Source organism: Littorina saxatilis, linkage group LG1 (genome assembly GCF_037325665.1).
Source record: "Littorina saxatilis isolate snail1 linkage group LG1, US_GU_Lsax_2.0, whole genome shotgun sequence".
NCBI classification, from domain to species: Eukaryota; Metazoa; Mollusca; class Gastropoda; order Littorinimorpha; family Littorinidae; genus Littorina; species Littorina saxatilis.
Window position 1 is genome coordinate 29,427,209 of NC_090245.1, and position 20,132 is coordinate 29,447,340.

General features: G+C 42.3%; 2 protein-coding genes across 3 annotated transcripts; one reads left to right on the forward strand and one right to left on the reverse strand.

The window, feature by feature from the left end:
- Positions 1 to 429: 429 nt before the first annotated feature.
- On the reverse strand, positions 430 to 20,065 carry LOC138966300 (borealin-like). 2 transcript variants are annotated; one of them, XM_070338480.1, is made up of 9 exons: positions 19,970 to 20,065; positions 19,239 to 19,413; positions 18,677 to 18,771; positions 17,908 to 17,941; positions 17,009 to 17,094; positions 16,400 to 16,497; positions 4,447 to 4,527; positions 2,304 to 2,415; positions 430 to 1,166 (listed from the first exon to the last, which is right to left on the reverse strand). In XM_070338480.1, exons 2-9 carry the CDS (start codon positions 19,372 to 19,374, stop codon positions 1,029 to 1,031), a joined length of 780 nt encoding a protein of 259 aa, XP_070194581.1. In that variant the 5' UTR covers positions 19,375 to 19,413; positions 19,970 to 20,065; the 3' UTR covers positions 430 to 1,028. The 2 variants fall into 2 exon arrangements, with proteins under 2 accessions (XP_070194581.1, XP_070194591.1); XM_070338490.1 differs by having other exon boundaries at positions 19,239 to 19,403; positions 19,970 to 20,029.
- LOC138966293 (uncharacterized) lies at positions 5,939 to 9,132 on the forward strand. Its single transcript, XM_070338468.1, has 2 exons — positions 5,939 to 6,679; positions 7,628 to 9,132. The coding sequence occupies exons 1-2, from the start codon at positions 6,555 to 6,557 to the stop codon at positions 8,493 to 8,495; spliced, it is 993 nt and encodes a 330-aa protein (XP_070194569.1). The 5' UTR covers positions 5,939 to 6,554; the 3' UTR covers positions 8,496 to 9,132.
- Positions 20,066 to 20,132: the final 67 nt, after the last annotated feature.

Consider the following 20,132-nt stretch of genomic DNA (forward strand, 5'->3'; position numbering starts at 1 on the left):
ATGGCCTTCGGGCTGTATATAATATATATATATATATATATATATCTAGTATGATAATTCAAATATGAATGTTACAGTTCATACACAGTTCTAGTTTATGTTGACAAACCAAGCAGTCAATGTGTAATAATTCAGGAAATACACTGCTAGCATTATAGACTTAAAGAATGAAACACTTCTTAGAGTGACTGAAGCTGAGTAGAGTGTGTATGCCCAACCAATCATGTCAAGACACAATGAACATTTTGTGACACATTTCGGGTGAAAACTCATTCTCTGGTTGAGAGGACTGTGTGTGCATTGCATGTGTTTGTGTGGTTGACACACAATAAATATTTATGTGTGTATACATGTGTGTGAAAGAGAGGGAGAGAGAGAGCTACAGCCATCTGAACGCATCCACGCAAAACAAAATCGACATCAAAGATGTTACATAATGTACAAAGTCATATTTTTGGCAAGCCAACACAAAGTTATTGTTCACAATTTGTCCATGTGAAAAATACAAAAGTTAAAAAATTGCGTTCCTCCTTCTTTAAGATCTATTTACTCTTTTCCTCTAAAAGGTTGCTGACCCTCTCTCTGTACTACGAAAACTCACACTCTACAACTATAAGTTTACATTGGTAAAAATAAGTTTGTCATATTGCTGAAAAAAACAATTAACAGCAAAGTTAACTTAAATAAGTTAAAAACAGTCTGTAACATGATTACACCAGTTATCTTAAAATGTACGCATTCTTTCATTAGCATTTAAAGGTTGCTACATGAACTTTGGTTTACACATTGCGCTGCTTATCTAGTGTCCAAAGTTCATGGTTTCCTATATTGCTGTGATTATAACCTGTCCTGACGACAACCTCTCTATCAGGGCCACATGTCCAATACCACCCCCAACATGTTGCTTTTTCTATCAAATTCACCTTTTAAATTGTGACCACCTCCCTGTAAGGACCACTTTTGTTTGGTCCCTTATGTGATGAGAGAGACGGTATCAACTGTATAGTTCTTTTACTTCTGGGTCTTTCTCATCGCACTGAGGTTTTCACAGCTGAGAATTCGGCCAAGATCTTGTGGATATCTTGTTTGGCGATACCAGGCACTGCAGCTGCCACACGACTGACAGCATCCTCTATTTCATCTTCATCCTTAGTACGGGCGTGTTTCTGTAAAGGCAGAAAAGAATTTTTAGCTCAGTGCCCTTCAATGCTTCATAGTATAAGTCACAGAATTGCAGGTATAATTTATATATATATATATCCCATTAGAGTTTACAATGGGGGGAAAACAACAACAGAAAACACCAACAGAGCTATCTATCACAATCAGACACACATTCATGGAGGCATGCTAATGCAGAAAAACACTAAGACCTCTTTGCAAATGTCCATACATACTGTGATACAACCAGAATCCTTGCACACATGTACATACATGAGCTTGTGCACACATGCACAAAAATCTTTCACTTTGTATGCATGCACCTCCACACACGCTCGCACAACCACCAATCCCCTGACACACAGAATATGTGGTGAAAAAAACTACATAAACAAGAAGGGCAAAGCCCATACGACTCACATGCTTTACACATTTTTCCTACCAAAATACATGTGACCTTGACCCAAGGTCATGCAACACAAAGCTGTTAATTCAAGACATAGGAAGTACAATGGTGCTTATTGGCTCTTTCTACCATGAGATATGGTCACTTTTAGTGGTTCACTACCTTATTTTGGTCACATTTCATAAGGGTCAAAGTGACCTTGACCTTGATCATATGTGACCAAATGTGTCTCATGATGAAAGCATAACATGTGCCCCACATAATGTTTCAGTTTGAAACAGTTATCTTCCATAGTTCAGGGTCAAGGTCACTTCAAAATATGTATACAACAATCCAACTTTGAAGAGCTCCTGTGACCTTGACCTTGAAGCAAGGTAAACCAAACTGGTATCAAAAGATGGGGCTTACTTTGCCCTATATATCATATATAGGTGAGGTATTGAATCTCAAAAACTTCAGAGAAAATGGGAAAAATGTGAAAAATAGCTGTTTTTTAGGCAACATTTATGGCCCCTGCGACCTTGACCTTGAAGCAAGGTCAAGATGCTATGTATGTTTTTTGGGGCCTTGTCATCATACACCATCTTGCCAAATTTGGTACTGATAGACTGAATAGTGTCCAAGAAATATCCAACGTTAAAGTTTTCCGGACGGACGGACGGACGGACGGACGACTCGGGTGAGTACATAGACTCACTTTTGCTTCGCATGTGAGTCAAAAATGAAGCTTCCTCACCAGTGTTCTTAAAACCTTTTGGGTGTTGGAAACATCCACAGGGCTACCGGCCAGTGACATCAGCCTCTCTCCAAACTTTGGTGCCCTGGCTAGGCCTGGTGTGAAGGGTAAACTGCACAAACAAATAAAAAGGCAGTATGAAGCTAAGCCCAATGTAGAGTAGGTTGAGACATGCAGTGCATTTACAGACACCCCATTATCACCACCACAGTCATCTGAAAATGCCCAAATTCCAACAGACTTTGCTAGATGTAGTGTAACAATTGCTGATAACTGACATGGCAGCAAGATTGGGAGTTTTGGCTAAATCAGGGGAAACAACCTGTCCACATTGGCTAAATGTCGTCTGCTTCTTACCGGAGGCCGAAGTATGATTCAATCCCAGTACTCATCGATGCTGTCATAAACACTAAACTGTGTGGATGAAGACAATATAGAGCAGAAATATTTTGATTTGGGTCTGAAGCATCTGCATGAGTCTTTCAGCTATTGACACAAAAAATGACTGTTTCCTTTCTTGAAAAGTGCACTTGATACAATGTGATGGCCAGAGGCCAGTTGAAAAACCATGAAGGTCCATGGGTTTTGGCTCACGTAAGTGTAGCCTATGCAATGCTAAACTTTGTCTGTCTGTGCGTGTGTATGTGTGTGTGTGTGTATGTGTGTGATAGAAACTTTAACATTTGACTAAACACCGAAATACTAATTTTACCGGGTTATTATCCAAGCAACAGCTTCAAAATATTGAAGCAATGATCAACATTTCGTTGGCACGTATGTAGTTAAAAGTGTGTATCCAAAGTAAACGGGTGGTGGGGGGATTTGGGGGGGTAAAAACACCTGACTGGTTTGTGTCGTGTGTGGTATGTAGACCAGGTCAGGGGTCAAGGTTAGGTCAGATCGCGTGAAGGATTGTGGTATAGATACAGTTATCACCGAGCTGCAGTTCGCCGATTCGGAGAAGACGATTTCACATTGTTCGGTTTCGTAGCTCCAGAAAAATAGATAAAGAAGATACCAAAGGAGATTTCCTACAGGTTAATCTGCACAGCGTGTTTCCAGTGTCTGCGCGAGGAAGCGCTGTTGAAAGCGCAGTGTCGATCTGGACATCTGGCAGTCGTGTCCTCGTAAGTAGGCTACAGACAGACAGATCTAGATCTAGTGTCTCGCACTTTTGCACCGTGTCACCTATGCCTTACTGTGTGTGTGTATGTGTGACGGAGTGATTGAGTTTGTGTTACTGTTTGTCGATTTCTTACGTGAACCTTGAAGGCTTCGCCTCTTGTTTTTGTTGTCAATACAGACGTTTTATTTTAACTACACTTTAACATGGAATGTATGTATGTATGTATGTATGGATGTATGTATGTATGTATGTATGTATGTATGTATGTATGTATGTATGTATGTATGTATGTATGTATGTATGTATGTATGTATGTATGTAGGTATGTATGTAGGTATGTATGTAGGCATGTATGCATGTGTATTGGTGTGTCGGTGTGTCAGGTGTGCAAGAAAAAAGGGTATTTTTATATCATGGGTTTTATGAATTTTCTTCTTTTCTTCTTTTATAGTTATTAATTAATGACCTATATGTGCTGATGACTAAATTAATTTCCTTTGTTGGATCAATAAAATGTTATGAGTTATGAGTTATGAGTTAATTATTGAAGATTGCTGTGTGTTTCACTTACCACTGCAATAGTGTCAAATGATTTCTAGCAGATCACCAGGAAGCATAAATGCTAACTGATTTCAGTGGGCTTAGTCGCATTTTTGCAGTCTAAGAAGCGAAATTAGGTCACTGCAGCATATTCTCACATTCTGTTTGTGTGTGTGTTTGTGTCCACTCTAGTGCACGAGTGCTGTGTGCGTGTCAACCAGATTGCATGTGTTGTGTGTGCCTTTTTACAGTGCATACAGTGGTGCACAGTTGATTTTTTTTCTCAGTATGTTTGCTTGTTGATGTATATTTTCATTGTTTTTAAGGCATTATTTACTGCAAATTATACTTATTTGTACATAGCTCAACGAATATTGTGTTCTCTGTCATCAAACAGTTGTTATTGAAGACTTTATTTAGTTACTGACTCAATGACATGCTCTGTCACCTAACTTACACGAAAGAATACAAACTTACTTGAGGTCAAACTTGGGCGTGACGGCCGGCGTGTCCCACACCGCAGGCAGCTGTCGTTTTGCTGGGGTCATGAACCTTGACCTGATATCATCAAACTCACTTCGTCAAGATTAATTGGAAGTTTTACAAATAAACTTACATTTAATTAATATACTTACCAACTCACATAATAATAATAATAATAATAAGAACATTTATATAGCGCTAAATCAAAAACTTTCGTTAAAAAGGCTTGCTCTAAGCGCTTGACATCTAAACTAAAACGTCATTCACACTCTTTACAATGATGTACAAGAACTTCATGTCACACTCTTTCATTCAGTATAGCACCATTCACACAGTTGTTATTCTGTACAAGACAATAAGTTAGTCTAACATTTAGAATGTTCATAAGATGAAAACAAGAGAAAACCAGACTGATTAAAACAACTGCTTAGTGCTAACAAAGCATGAATCTTAATGATAACGTAATACATGTTTAACTGTTAAGACCATAAAAAAACCTATATGCTAAAATAACTTCGAACTTTTAAGAACTTCTTATAAGATACACAGCACATCTAGATAAACACCAGAATGATAAAACAAAAGGCAACTCGTTAAAACTATTAAGGGCAGAGGTGGCACGGAATTTTAGCAAACATTTGTTCAAAAACGTGTTTTGGGTTTTTGTTTTTTTCAGGTACTTTGAACATCATAGAATCACTGTGTGTTGTTTATTTTGTCAATTTCATCGTTTATTTTGCAATAAAGTGGTGATTTTCAAAGTATGTGTACATGTGTGAGTGCTGCAAGTGTGAGAAATTGCTAAACAATCTCTGTTTTCAAGTCCTTGCAACAACCACGATTCCCCGAATAAGCTTGGCAGTAACACATCGAACGGTTGAGCGGGAATTCCCGTTTTCTGTGAATGTTAAAAATAGACATGAACAGTCCGTTATTTCCGTACAACGGCCGGATCGCGCATCAACTTTTTCAGACAGTAATATGAATATTCATGAGAACAACCTCTAACCTTTGAGAAACTTCTCTGGTTGGTCGTTGTCAATGACCACAGTGACGCGCATGCGCAAACTGCCTTATCCGTTGTAAACACAGTGTCGATTCCACGTAACTCAATATCAACTATCAACCAGCAATGTCTACTTCGAAATTCGCAAGGATCTTCCCAACGCAAAAGGAAGAATCAGCTTTCAGATGCTCGAACAATGAGGAAGGAAAAACCAGCAGGCGACGAGAACGCGCCTGAAGTTGGCAGAGCAGAGACAGTTGTTTTGAGAGATAGTGGTGACGCGTATGTTTCGAATCGACTCGGAGTCGAACCTTGGCCAGTTTTGGGCGATGTGAACCGTAATCAGCCTCAAATCGAAGGTATTTCTGCTTCGGCGACGAAACTGAGGAGATTTAGTGGTGCAGGCATCGACCCGGATGCTCAACCACCAGCTGAGCAAAATCGCCGTTCGTGGTGTTTTGCCGAGTGCAGTCAGTTGAACTGAGAACTCGCTTCTCTCTGATGTGAAGTGCCCGGAGTGCGAGGCAGGACATGTGACAATTCGAGTTGGTGACTCGATGGGCTTGTCACAAGAACTAGTGCTGTGTTGCGACAGCTGCCAGTATTCACGCACAGAGTATTCGTCGCCAAGAGAAAACAACCTCAACCACAGACAAAATGTTCCCTTTGAAGTGAACAAAGAGATTGTGCTATACTCTCAGATAGGTAGTGGCTAATCCAGTGTGGACAAACTGTGCACAGTCTTTGGAATGCCAGCGATGAACAAGAGTTCCTATCATCGCATAGACAAACGAGTCAATGCCAGCATTGTGGAAGCTACAGATGCCACACTTAACGAAACAGTGGAGTTTGTGAGGGAAGCCTACAGGGAAACATTTCCTCAAGTCAAGGCAGAGTGAATGCTGTGAATGATGATGGTGAGGAAGACGGTGCTTGGGAAGATGATGATGGCATTCTCTGGGTGGATGTGGCCTTTGATGGTACATGGCACAAGAGAGGATTTTCCTCACACTATGGAGTTGGCGTTGTTGTTGATGTTCTGACTGGGTATGTGCTGGACTTCTGTGTGAAATCCACATACTGTCACACATGTGCGATGAACAAAGAAAAACTAGAGGGGATGACCGCTGCCGAGCAACTACAGTGGAAGCAGCTTCACCAGCCTGACTGCAGCATTAACCAGTCTATGGAGAGGGACGCAGCCTTGGAGTTGTGGGGAAGGTAAGAATATTGTTCTAATAGCCTATACACTCTTCCCTATATCCTTTATTTTCAAATACAGAATAAGACAACATGAATAAGGTTGCGCTAAAAAGTAAATTTTATTTAAAATTGTATAAAGCATGGTACATTGTGGGTGTTTGTTTTTCTTTACAAAGAAAGATGAAGACCAACAAAACACAACACAGAAGCACATATTTTTGCAACAAAACACTGTCCACAAACCCTTCACAAATACATTTTCTTTTGTTGATAAATCATTAAATGTTCACAATGTCCTAAAGGATCAGCTAGGCTGGGAATTTTTTTATTGAATCTGCAAATTTCAGAGGAAACCTGACAACTTTTCTATTGAAAAGAAAAAGTGTCCCAAACAAGTTGGGATCAAACTCATTGTCAGTGTGTGTGTGTGTGTGTGTGTGTGTGTGTGTGTGTGTATGTGTGTGTGTGTGTGTATGTGTGTGTATGTGTGTGTGTATGTGTGTGTGTATGTATGTGTGTATGTGTGTGTATGTGTGTGTGTGTATGTGTGTGTGTGTGTATGTGTGTGTGTGTGTGTATGTGTGTGTGTGTATGTGTGTGTGTGTGTGTGTGTGTGAGAGAGAGGGAGAGAGATGTGTGTATGTATACATATATTCTAACAAGTACAAGTTAAATGTTCACCCTCTATGAAAAGATCACTTTATACACACTTAGTACACAAGCCAATGTAAATTGGCACACTTTCCAGTAATAATAATACATGTATGTATTTTCTGCTGGGAGAGGCCTCCTGATACTCTTCACTAAAGTAATATCCAAAATCATTTTCATTCGTGGGTCTGCGTCTGTATCTCACCAGGACCTTGTTGGCCCATGAACCCCAGTCTTTTTCATATTTTTTTTCAAGACAGTAGTTATCCAGCCAGTACTTTACACTAAGCTTTTTTTAATTTTTCTATGCTGCAGGTCTGTTGAGCGTCACAACCTCAGGTACAGAACTATGCTGTCGGACGGAGATTCCACAGCGTTCAATGCTCTGGCTGCAGCTCAGCCCTACGGTCCCACACGTCCCATCACCAAGCTGGAATGTACCAACCACCTCCCCAAGAGAATGGGCACAGCTCTCCGCAAGGCATCAAAGGATGGAAGGCTTGGTGGAAGAGGGGAGGGGCGACTAACCAAGGAAAAGTGTCAACGCTTGCAAAACTACTTCCGTAGCGCGATCCTCAACAACCTTGAAGATCAGCGAGCCATGGAGCAGGCGATCTGGGCCACTTTTTTCCATGTGACTTCAACTGACGAGGACCCTCACCACGACAGATGTCCAGCCGGGCCAGCCTCATGGTGCTTTTTTCAAAGAGCCAGGGCAGAAGGGCAACCACCACCTCCACACGCAGAGCACAACGGCACTGCCTTGTCCAGGGAAGTATCACATGCTGTTCTGCCCATCTACAGGAGAATGACAAATCCCATTCTTCTCAAGCGCGTGCCCCATGGCAAGACTCAGAACAGTAATGAGTCTCTCCACAATGTCTTTGTTGGGAAAGACCGGGTGGAAGCAGCCACCGCTGAGGCTGTCGCAAAGTTCAACAGAGGCAACTTTGCACTGGCACAGGTCATGGACCATATGAGCTTGCCAATTACTGAGCTTACTCATTCTGCTTTGGCCAAAAAAGACAAGGTGAGGGTCCAGAAGGCGGAGAGAGCAACAGATGTGGCCGCTGTAGCAGCTCGTAGGGCAAGATGTGCTGGTCGTCAACGTCAGCTGGAGCAGCGAGAAGACCAGGAGGGGGAGGTGTACGGTGCTGGACTGATGGGGGATGGAGGGGAATAAGTACCAACATCATTTGAAGAAGACTCGGAACAATACATGAACACACCCAGACTCTTTTTTCAGCAATGTGTCTTCATAATGTGTAAAGAAACACTTTACAAACTTTCAAATGCAATTTTCTCTGAATATGGGTTTTCAAGGACGGTATCAACGCGGGAAATGATATTTCGTCAGAACTACTTGTGGTAGAGTTATAATTTTTTTTTTACAGGAGTAAGATTTGATTTTGCCAGACTCTTACAGAGCGGTTTTTGTAAAACCCATAAAAAAATTTTTTTAGAGAATATAATATAAGCCTGATTGGGTATTTTGGGGGCAAAAATTTATATCTCTCAATTTATGCTGCTGAATTTGAACTGGGGTAATTTGGTCAAAATGGCTCTGTATAAGTCTGAAACTGATATCTGGGAGTAATTTTCACCGCATTTGAAGCCTGTAGCTTCAAAAATGTCTTTTGAATTTCATGGGGCGTGGTGTGTAATTTTCGTATTTTTTTTGAAGAAATTGGTATTTTTTTGTGAAAATATTACTTGCTTGGTCAAAAAATGGGCATGCAGGTGCTTTTTTATGCTTTCTTTCTATAAAGTACCCCTAAACTTCAAAGAAAACTTACAAATATTCAGATTTAATTTTTCGTGCCACCTCTCTCAATGTCTAAAACACGAAAGACTCAAATATAAGATACACAATTCTCTAAAATTGTAGATAGATAGATAGCAATAACTTTGTTTGGTTGCTAAGACATTGAAGCACTCTTACATGGTAACATGGGGAGATAACTCTAAAACAAAAACTACATGCCATATAAGGCATGGTCCGTAGTGGTTATCTCCCCATCCGGTGTACAGGGCATGCGCAGGATGTATACCGGTGACAATCATTCCGTCCTGAAACATATATCCCTTTATACAATTTGCGGGGCAGGCTGGGAGGGAATTCAGTATGTGAGTTGGTAAGTATATTAATTAAATGTAAGTTTATTTATAAAAACTTCCGATTAATTACATATTCTTACCCAACTCACATCGATAGCAGATTGCTAATTAAGGTGGTGGGAAATTTACTCACAGTTAACATCTTGTAAGTATCTGGCCTGCAGCTACCATAGCTGGCAGACCATAAGTTCCGTCCTGTCGGGTACTTGTTACATCCCGCAGGCAGAAATTTAGAAAGACATCTTCTGATGTCCAGTAGGCTGCATTCAAAACTTCGTCAAGTCTTCCAGACTTTAACACAGCCAAGGAAGAGGCCCATGCCCTGACTTCGTGAGTCCGAGCTGACCGTAGAGGAAGGACTGACTGCCCCCCCCCCCCTTTTTCTTGCCACCACTTAAGCCTATCTTACCAGAGTGGAAATCCATCTAGCCAAGGTAGACTTTATAACGTCATTTTCTCTCTTAGTATTAATGGAGATAAAGAGAAGTTTTTGTTTTGGTGACCTGATCGGGTTAGTGCGAGACAGGTAAGCTCTCAAGGCTCGCACAGGGCAATTAGCTACATCTGGATCTGAAGGAGCCAGAATGTTGCTCAGCGGTTTGATCTGAACTATTGGAGCTGGTTTATTTGGCTTCTGTTTTTTTGCTAAGAAATTAGAACAAAACCTGAGGACTAACGAAAAGGGCCGCTCTCTTAATCACACTGGCGATAACGTCCCCAAGTGAAATAGAATGACCTAGCTGTTTCAGCGTAACTGAAATTGCTGATCGACGAACCTTCAGTGAAGCCGGAGAAAGACCCTGGTCAGCAAGTCAGGATAAGTGGTTCACCACCTGCATTGAACGGGGAGATGTAACATTCACTCCGTTAACTTGACACCACTTGGTCCATGCCATCCAATGCGTAAACTGAAGAAGTTGAACCCCTATGCGATGATCCCTGGATCAAATCCAGCGTAGAGGCCGAAGCCCCTGAGCGTCTCAGTGATTCCCGCACAGTTGCCAACCGTGAAGTGATAGCCACTGTGGGTTTTCGTGAGGGATGCCGGATCAAGGTTGAACTAGATCTCCTCTTCTGAGTTCGAGAGGAAACAGGGGCTTGCTTGCCAGCCGTAGGAGGTCCGAATACCAAGGTTGGCTTGGCCAGTTTGGGGCGATCAGTACTAGTGACGGTCTTTCGAGGTCAGCTTTTCTCAACACCCTTCCGAGGAGGGGGATTGGGGGAAACTGCAGACCGCTCCAAGATATCTCGAGAGCATTGATCTTCCATGCTTCGGGATCCGGGAATGGGGAGACGAACATCGGCAAACGGAGAGAGTACAGAGTGGCGAACAAGTCTATCATCGGCTTCTCCACTTGAGCCCAGAGGCGGAGAAGCACGTGGTGAGCTATACACTACTCAAAAGAATTCAAGGGCCAGTGTCATTTTTGACATGGTTTGAAAAAAAAGTGCTGACTGAACTTAATGTGTTTTTTTGACAAAAAAGCAACAAACAGTGTTACGCAATGTTCAAGACAACGTGTTTTTGAAAAGGGTTCAGATGAGCGTTTATTCAAAGTGCTACATGGGGCCACAAAAGAAACGCAAAATTTACGTGAAAATGCCAACTTTTCAAACGCGTCTAGCTGACGCAGCACACCTGCGCAGACTGAAAACTGCAATGCACGTGCAAGCCGTAGCTTTTGTGAGCAGACTTCAACCAGTTTTGCAGACCAACGGGTATGTAAGGCCACGTTTCTTGAGCATTTTTAACCATGCCCCCAAGACGCCGACTGAGTGATGCTGACAGACGGAAGGCCGTGGCCTGGCTCCAGGAAGGCGTAGCAGTGCGGGAAGTTGACAGGCGACTGCAAGTGACACATTCTGTCATACAGCGGCTGAGAGACCGCTTCAACAACACCGGAAGTGTGCAAGAACCAAGGAGGGCTGGGCGCCCACGAATGACGACCAGGAGAGAAGACCGTTACGTCATCGTGTCAGCCCTGCGTAACAGAACCGCCACTGCAAACACGCTCACGGGGCAACTGCGAACAGCCACCAACATCCTGGTCAGTGACCAAACTGTTTGCAACCGTCTGCACAAGGTGAACACGCTATCAAGGCGGCGAGCGGTACGACCTCCACTCACTAGGGCTCATCGTGCAGCTCGTCTGGCCTGGACAAGGCAGCAGTGGTCCAGGGTGCTCTTCTCCGACGAGTCTCGCTACACGCTGTCCTTCAACGACGGCCGAATTCGCGTCTGGAGACGTCCTAGAGAGCGCTTCAGCAACGCTACCGTTCTGGAGCACGATAGACATGGTGGCGGCTCCCTGATGGTGTGGGGTGGATTCAGTCTTCACCACAGGACACCCCTACACCGTGTCCAAGGCAACCTGACTGGCATCGCGTACAGGGATGACATTCTGCGTCCCATAGCCATACCAGTCCTTCAGGCCATCGGACCAGGTGCCACACTGCAAGACGACAACACGCCTGCGCATAGAGCTCGGGTCGTCAATAACTTTCTGCAGCAGCAGCAAGTTATCAGGATGGACTGGCCCTCCCGTTCGCCCGATCTGAACCCAATCGAGCACCTTTGGGATGTCCTGAGGCGACTGATTCGAGCGAATTATCCTCCTCCACCAAACCTCAACGTCCTGTTCCACACTCTGCAGCAGGAGTGGCAGGCGATCCCTCAGAACACTCTTCAGCAGGAGTGGCAGGCGATCCCTCAGAACACTCTTCAGCAGGAGTGGCAGGCGATCCCTCAGAACACTCTGCAGCAGGAGTGGCAGGCGATCCCTCAGAACACTTCAGCAGGAGTGGCAGGCGATCCCTCAGAACACTCTGCAGCAGGAGTGGCAGGCGATCCCTCAGAACACTCTGCAGCAGGAGTGGCAGGCGATCCTTCAGAACACTCTGCAGCAGGAGTGGCAGGCGATCCCTCAGAACACTCTTCACACATTGGTCAGGTCCATGCGTCAGCGTTGCCTCGACTGCATCAATGCCAATGGAGGTCGCACTTGTTATTGACTCTTGTGATTCCAATTGCTCTCTGTTCTGAATTTTGAAAATGGGGGTATGTCCATACAAATGAAATTTTCTCGATGAATAATTCGTGCTGGTTAATGAAATTGTAACCGATCGAACAAGTGATTAAATTAAACTTCTGATATATGTTTTCTGTTGTTTGTCTTAATTGCTTTGAATGGTGAATGACTAACTGAGTGGCCCTTGAATTCTTTTGAGTAGTGTAGTCCATTCTCATGATTCTGTGTGGACAATCTTGGTTGACCGACTCAGCGAGTCCACCAAGACATTCAGCCTCCCTGGAAGATACTTTGCTGATATCATGATCTCGTGGTGGTGACACCACATGAGAATCTCGCATGCCCGATGTGACAACGATAGGGAGCGAGATCCCCCCTGCTTGTTCAGGTAAGACACCACTGTGGTGTTGTCTGAGTGTATCAGCACATGTTCTCTCCTGATGAAGGGAAGAAATTCCATCAAAGCCAGAAAAACTGCTTCCAACTCTAGCATGTTTATATGCCATGTGGCTTGCACCTGCGCCCACAGACCGAAGGTTGTGTGGTCGTCCAGATGAGCCCCCCACCCCTTTCTTTCTTTCTTTCTTTATTTGGTGTTTTACGTCGTTTTCAACCACGAAGGTTATATCGCGACGGGGGAAGGGGGGAGATGGGATAGAGCCACTTGTCAATTGTTTCTTGTTCACAAAAGCACTAATCAAAAATTTGCTCCAGGGGCTTGCAACGTAGTACAATATATTACCTTACTGGGAGAATGCAAGTTTCCAGTACAAAGGACTTAACATTTCTTACATACTGCTGGACTAAAATCTTTACAAAAATTGACTATATTCTATACAAGAAAGACTTACCAAGGGTAAAAGGAGAAACAGAATCCGTTAGTCGCCTCTTACGACTTCTTGTCGTTGACTCTGAAGCCTAGTTCCGCTGCCTCCTGCAGGACTAGCTGCGTATGGCTGAGACACAGAGATCAAATTCCTGCCAGTGTTAGCAAGTCGAAGCTTCCGGTTGGTGGTCACAGAGTGATGAGCCACCCGTCCCGGAGACGCAAGCCAAGGCAAAGCCGAAGTCGGAGCTTCCCCATGCGCTGCCAACAAAGGCAGAGGTGGGACCGAAACATCGTTTGAGAAAACTTTTGCAAGTTGAAAAGCCACCGAAGGAGATTCTAGAAACTTGAAGTTCTCAGATCGCTCATGAGACAGAGCAAAATCAGCAAAAGCTGATGGTGGAGGAACAGCAGATGAAGATGCTACCACTACCCCTTCAGGGAAATAGTGCGTAGTAACCTCTGCTGCTAGTGCCAACAAAGATGGCAGCTTAGCCGGAAGTCCAAAAGGGGCATCCCCATCGAAGGGATGAGAACCGGAAACCAATCCCGCCGAGGCAACATGTGCCGAAACCGGAAAAAGTTGGGAAAAATTCCAGGAGGCCGGAACTCCATGAACGGATCCCCCATCCACCTGTCTCATGCCAGCAGAAACACTGGAAGAGGAAATGGATGCAGCCTGTGTAGCAGCGGAAACCGCAGTAGCGGAACCGGAAGCCGAAGGCTGTTGTATTTGTTTGTTTGTTTGTTTGCTTAACGCCCAGCCAACCACGAAGGGAAGGCGGTTGTGTGCCAACTACCAACACAGAAGTGTTAGCGGCAGAAGGCAATACTGTCCTGCCACCGGAAGCCACAGCCGCAGAAGCGGAAGCGGAACCGGCAGTGAATTGGTAAGCTTCAGCACCAACTGGACCCATAGAATGGCAATCGGAAGATCCTGTTGTCCTACTACCGGAAGTAGCGGACACATGCTCTTCACACCCCAACCCATACCCCAGTAGGGCATAAGGCTGACATGACGAATGAACCTTTTGGCTGGTCTGCACTTCCGCTAAAGCAGAAACCGTTGCCGCAGGTTTGCGTACTTCGCCAAGAACACCTCCTGCCGACGCGTAAGGGAGGGGCAGTGAAGCAGACAAGGCCATCTGCCGCTCCATCGCTAACATGTCATGTACCTCAGTCTTAAAAGACGACAAAATGGCCAGTAAATCGGCCTTGCTCAAAGTTAGCTCGGCTTGAGGAGCCAGAACCTTCTCCGAAAATGATTTGTCAGTTGAGGTAGGTTTGCCATCAATAGAGACAAAAAAGGATTCTTGAGTCTCCGGGTTGAGAACGTTCACTACGGACGAATTCTCACTGAGAGAATTTTTCTCACTCTGAGAGCTGCGAGTAGTAGTGGCCGTAGCCGCCTTAGCTTTAGTTTTAACCGCTTTGCCTGAATGCGAACCTGGAGAGCTAGCCTGCTTGGCAGAACTCCGAGATTTATCCTTATCTTTCTGTTTGTCAGCCATTTTGAATTCACAAATGTACTAACAACAACAAGATGCAAAACGCTCAAATTCGCTAAGAAAAATTCTTGCAACAAGAAAAATAAAAGCTCTCACCAATTCCTGAGAAAGGAAGAAGGATGAAACAACGTTACCAAGATTCGATGGCCTTCACACAAGGAAAGGCCAATGGCTAAAAAAAAGCCAGAGCACTTCAAAACACGTCCAGCGCCGTGCGTTGAACGAAAAGGAATGAGTGGCCGAGTGATAACGCACTTGCGCTCGGAAGCAAGAGGTTGCGAGTTCGACCCTGGGTCAGGGCGTTAACAATTTTCTCCCCCCTTTCCTAACCTAGGTGGTGGGTTCAAGTGCTAGTCTTTTGGATGAGACGAAAAACCGAGGTCCCTTCGTGTACACTACATTGGGGTGTGCACGTTAAAGATCCCACGATTAACAAAAGGGTTTTTCCTGGCAAAATTGTATAGGCATAGATAAAAATGTCCACCAAAATACCCATGTGACTTGGAATAATAGGCTGTGAAAAGTAGGATATGCGCCAAAATGGCTGCAATCTGCTGGCCGATGTGAATGCATGATGTATTGTGTAAAAAAATTCCATCTCACACGGCATAAATAAATCCCTGCGCCTTGAATATGTGCGCGATGTAAATTGCATAAAATTAAAATAAAAAAATAAATCCCTGCGCTTAGAACTGTACCCACGGAATACGTGCGATATAATCCTCATATTGATATTGATTGAGTGTCACCGGTATACATCCTGCGCATGCGCGGTACACCGGTAGGGGAGATAACCACTACAGACCATGTCTTATATGGCATGTAGTTTTTGTTTTAGAGTTATCTCCCCATGTTACCATGCAAGAGTGCTTCAATGTCTTAGCAACCAAACGAAGTTATTGCTATCTATGTAAGTTGGGTAAGAATATGTAATTTAATCACATGTATGCAATTACCTCTCTAACCATATTTAATTTTAAAACTTTTGGACACAACAAGTAGTAAAACTAGGTCAAAACAGTAAAAATATGTTTATTGAGAAAATCTGCTAAATGAAAATGTACTAGTTGTTGATTCTGGTACAAGCATTTTCACATTTCCACCATTACAATACCCAATCTTGCTGGTTAGTAACTCTGCCTGTGTGTGCTAATGTAACCGAGTGCCGTAGGACCACAATCACCTTTGGAGACGAAGTCCAATCAAACAGGATTGAGAATTTTAGAGCTTATTTCTAAGCCCTATAAAAAACTGTTATGCATTCGCAAAGGAATCCATGAACATACAGAGAGACAAAAGCCGCCAGACCCCATCACAAACAGAACTCTACAATCCACAGGTGTTGCCTACTTCAAAGGCAAACAACTCTGCAGAGTCTGCTGTGAAGGGCGACGGTAGTCTCCCTGTCACCGTAAAATACCCAAACTATCAGTATCAACTGACTAAATTTACCAAGATTTAACACGTGTGCAAAAGTAATGACAACTGTACACAAGTACCAATTGTACCACTCCAGTAAACACACCTGTAGTGTTGCACTGAAACTCTTAGAAATGCCACTAGTATGACGTCTGAAGTTCATCAAATGAGTGAAATATAAGCCTACCTCTTCTTGGCAGTGGATTTAGCTGTTGATGGTGGTGCACCCATGTTCTTATTGCTGGAGCCCTTGCCCTTGCGAGTACCTTGCCTTTTCTTCTGGGTCTGAAGAAGAAAAACAGAAAAGTGAGTGATAATGTTTTGATGAACATGCTTGTGATACAGAGGTACCTCTCTTTAAGACCTCCAAAAATCCATGCAATTTAGGTCTTATAAGAGAAGGGAGTCTTGAGAAGGAGCTACATTTAGTGACGCTATCAAGAAAATGTCAGAGAAAATTAGATTTTTTATAGCAGAGGGAGTCTTATAATGGAGGGTGTAAAGAGTAAGACCATGGTTCCACCGTACTGTATACCGTTGCAAATTATTCAAGGGGAAACTGCGCATAAACAGAATAACATGGAAATGTGTGTGTGTGCGCATGATTGTGTGGGGTGGGGAAAGCGGTAGAGAAAAAGAAAAAATATACACACATCTCAAAAACAAAGAAGAAAACTGACAAATGAAGGATGTTACCAGCCAAAAAGATATATATATATTATTATGCACACATAGCATTCTGGCGTGGCAAAAGTCCAACAACTAAGCACATCCATAGTTCACACTAAACACTCACTCTGCCAAAGTCAGCATCCACAAAAGAGTCCCCCTCTCCAGCTTCCTCCAGTTTCTCCAGAGCACTTTCTACTGTTCCTCCCGCCTCTGCAAATCATCAGCATCAAACTTGCAAATCATTAGCATCAAACTACAGGTACAGTATTACTGTTAACAGAAATTGGAAATTTCTGGTATTTTGCCAGTTGTTATAGTTAAACAAAAATATCAGAAATGAGGAAAGAGATCGTCAACCTGTCTGTCTTGCCGTTTTTGATTGCAGTGGATTTTATAATGCTGCATTTGAGTTAGTTTGACTTGTTGCCGCAATGAATTGACAAGGTTTTGGCACATACATGTATTTCCTTTTTGACTTTTAAATAATCCCTGGTTTGCAGAACACCAAGCGCCACCACTGAATAGTCTGACATTATGAGGTGTAAAATTAAAGCTACTACACTCATCCAGCACAATGCCACTAACAAATTTTGACTGATTAACAATAACATCCCTCTGTGTGACAGTCTTAAAGAAGTTTTGTTGATTCTGATCAAATGTAGCAATAGCAGTAGCAGGAATAAATAATCCATCTGATCAATGAAGATCCTTCTAACTTTGATGTTCTGTTTTTAAAATCAGCCAACTGTGTTTTACTTGCTGTGAATGTTTTTTGTTTTGATAGACCATCATGTACCTTTGTACTAAATACAAACTTATAATTTTTAAACTTGAACTCTAAATCTTACTTAGTATTTTAGCGTTCAACTGGGGGATATATATATTATTATATTACACTTCACAGCGGCAATAGTCACTGTGCAAAGTTTCTAACCTTGTAACAAATTACTTGCAAAAATGTTGTAAAACCAGTACAACTACAAATCACCCACAACAAGATTTGAAATAGGAAGCATCCCTTACCTATGAAGTCCATGATGTTCATGTTGCGAATGCTCTGAAATAGAGAGATTTGAATAAGATAGAATCCGGAATGGCAGTTCATGTGAAGATAAATCATGCAGATTTATTGACAAAGTACGCAAACAAATGAAGCTTAATACAGAGCACACACAACTTGTTTTGATTTTTCATGAGCAAGATACCTTGACAATAAGTTGAATAAGCACAATGGATTTACACACACTCACAACATGATTTTTATCATGAGCAAGATATCTTAGGAAGTTGGATAAGCACTATGGATTTACACACACCAGACCTGGGAACCCCTGTTTTGCACTAACAGTATTCTCAAAGAAACTTTGTGTATTTTCAATAAACGAGTGTACTCCACACAGCATTTGAACATTCATGATTCATACGTGTCCCTCACACCGTTAATCAAGTTTACCAATGGCAATGCATCAAAAACAAATGCATGTTTACTGACATATATATACTCATACTGTAATCATGCGCTTGTGAATAACAGTAGTCTAGGAATTTTTCTTGTAATTTTTTCCCCACTGATCATATTCTACTTCTAGACAATCATGCGTAAAAAATACAGCGAAAATCGTATGGGTTTCCAGGTCTGACACACATTCACAAACATACCTGGACAATGTACAACACATAAAAATTCATGGAGACTCTCTCTCACACACCCATTCACAATCAGATAGTCCACCATACAGACAGACACAACTTTCTGATAACAAGTACAAGTACTTTACTTTCTCGGTCTTACCATTGGCAAATAATTCAACTGCAAGTTGATTTGCTTATCCACCATGGACTGCAATCTTTCTTTTGTCTTTTCAATGTGTTTCAGTCTGTTTCCCACTGGAAAAAAAAGAAAAGAAAATTAAAACATAACAGTACATTCACAAGCTGATCATTTAAAATAAAATTAAAAGAATCTTGAAAGTTGAACAGTACATTCACAAGCTGATCATTTAAAATAAAATTAAAAGAAGCTTGAAAGTTGAAATGACATCTCTTTCTAGCTTAGATGCTAACAGTAACACTCAGTGACTAATTGTCACAGGCAAAGCTTGATGCATACAAATAACACTTTATAATGAGAATGGCTCATTAGCCAGGCACATATAGATCTAGGTAACTCAAAAGACACAGAGAGAGAGAGAGAGAGAGAGAGAGAGAGAGAGAGAGAGAGAGAGAGAGAGAGAGAGAGAGAGAGAGAGAGAGAGAGAGAGAATACAAATGTTTTTAAACCAACATATACATGTGCAAATTATACAATTAAATTACATTACAAAGCAATTAAATTTGAGATGAAGAGAACTAACCTTCTATGTCAAAGTCTCGTAAAAATGTATTCAGCTTTTGCATTCTTTCCTCTGCGTCAAGGTTTCCAGTGATTTCGCCATCTGGTTGCTTGGGCTTGGCGTGCTTGTTGACACGTGTTGCTCTTTTCCTCGGCATTGTCTCCAACTCGAAGTAGCGTTATTTTTCTGGCAAAATCTGCATTTAATGTGAAAATGTAAGCACTATCTTGACTGTTGACATGGCACTGTTTTACTTATCCCTATTGTCCTAGTCATACCAGCTTGTGAACAAAAAGTTGGTGACTTAGGCCTTTTCTGCATTAGTGCATGAAATTGAAAACAGATTTGCAACGCTATTGAAACCCCCCTTTTAGTTTTAAGACCAAAAATCTGAGAGGTTGTGAACAGAAAGTCTGAGAGTGAGACAACACAGTTTAAAATTGTAAAAAGTGGCCAATTGTATCCCTTGGCGACAAGAGGAACAAAATTCATACAATGAAATGCAAAAACATACGGATACCGAATCTTAATACATGTATGGCCTGTACTCAGTAAAAAAGAGAAAAGGACTCGAAACTGTTAGTGTTAGACTACTGTTACTAGTGTTTGTGTTACTTGACGAAGGAGCGATTGTAAGGAGACCTTTCCTCCCCTTCCAAAGGTATAAACAAAAATGGATAATTTAAAGAAAAGCAATTAGACGCGAAAGGAGAATTACTCTGAATAGTTTAATGAATATCATAAAATGCTACCTCTAAATGTAAGATGAGCGCTGGCTGACTTTGTTTTGAATAATCCGCTTCACAGGAAATGGCCAATGAAATTATAGGAATGTTAGGAGATTGTCGTAACAGCACCACAGAAAAACTAGATTTCAGATTGTAGCTAAAGATCAGGTGCTGGTTGTATTGTAAA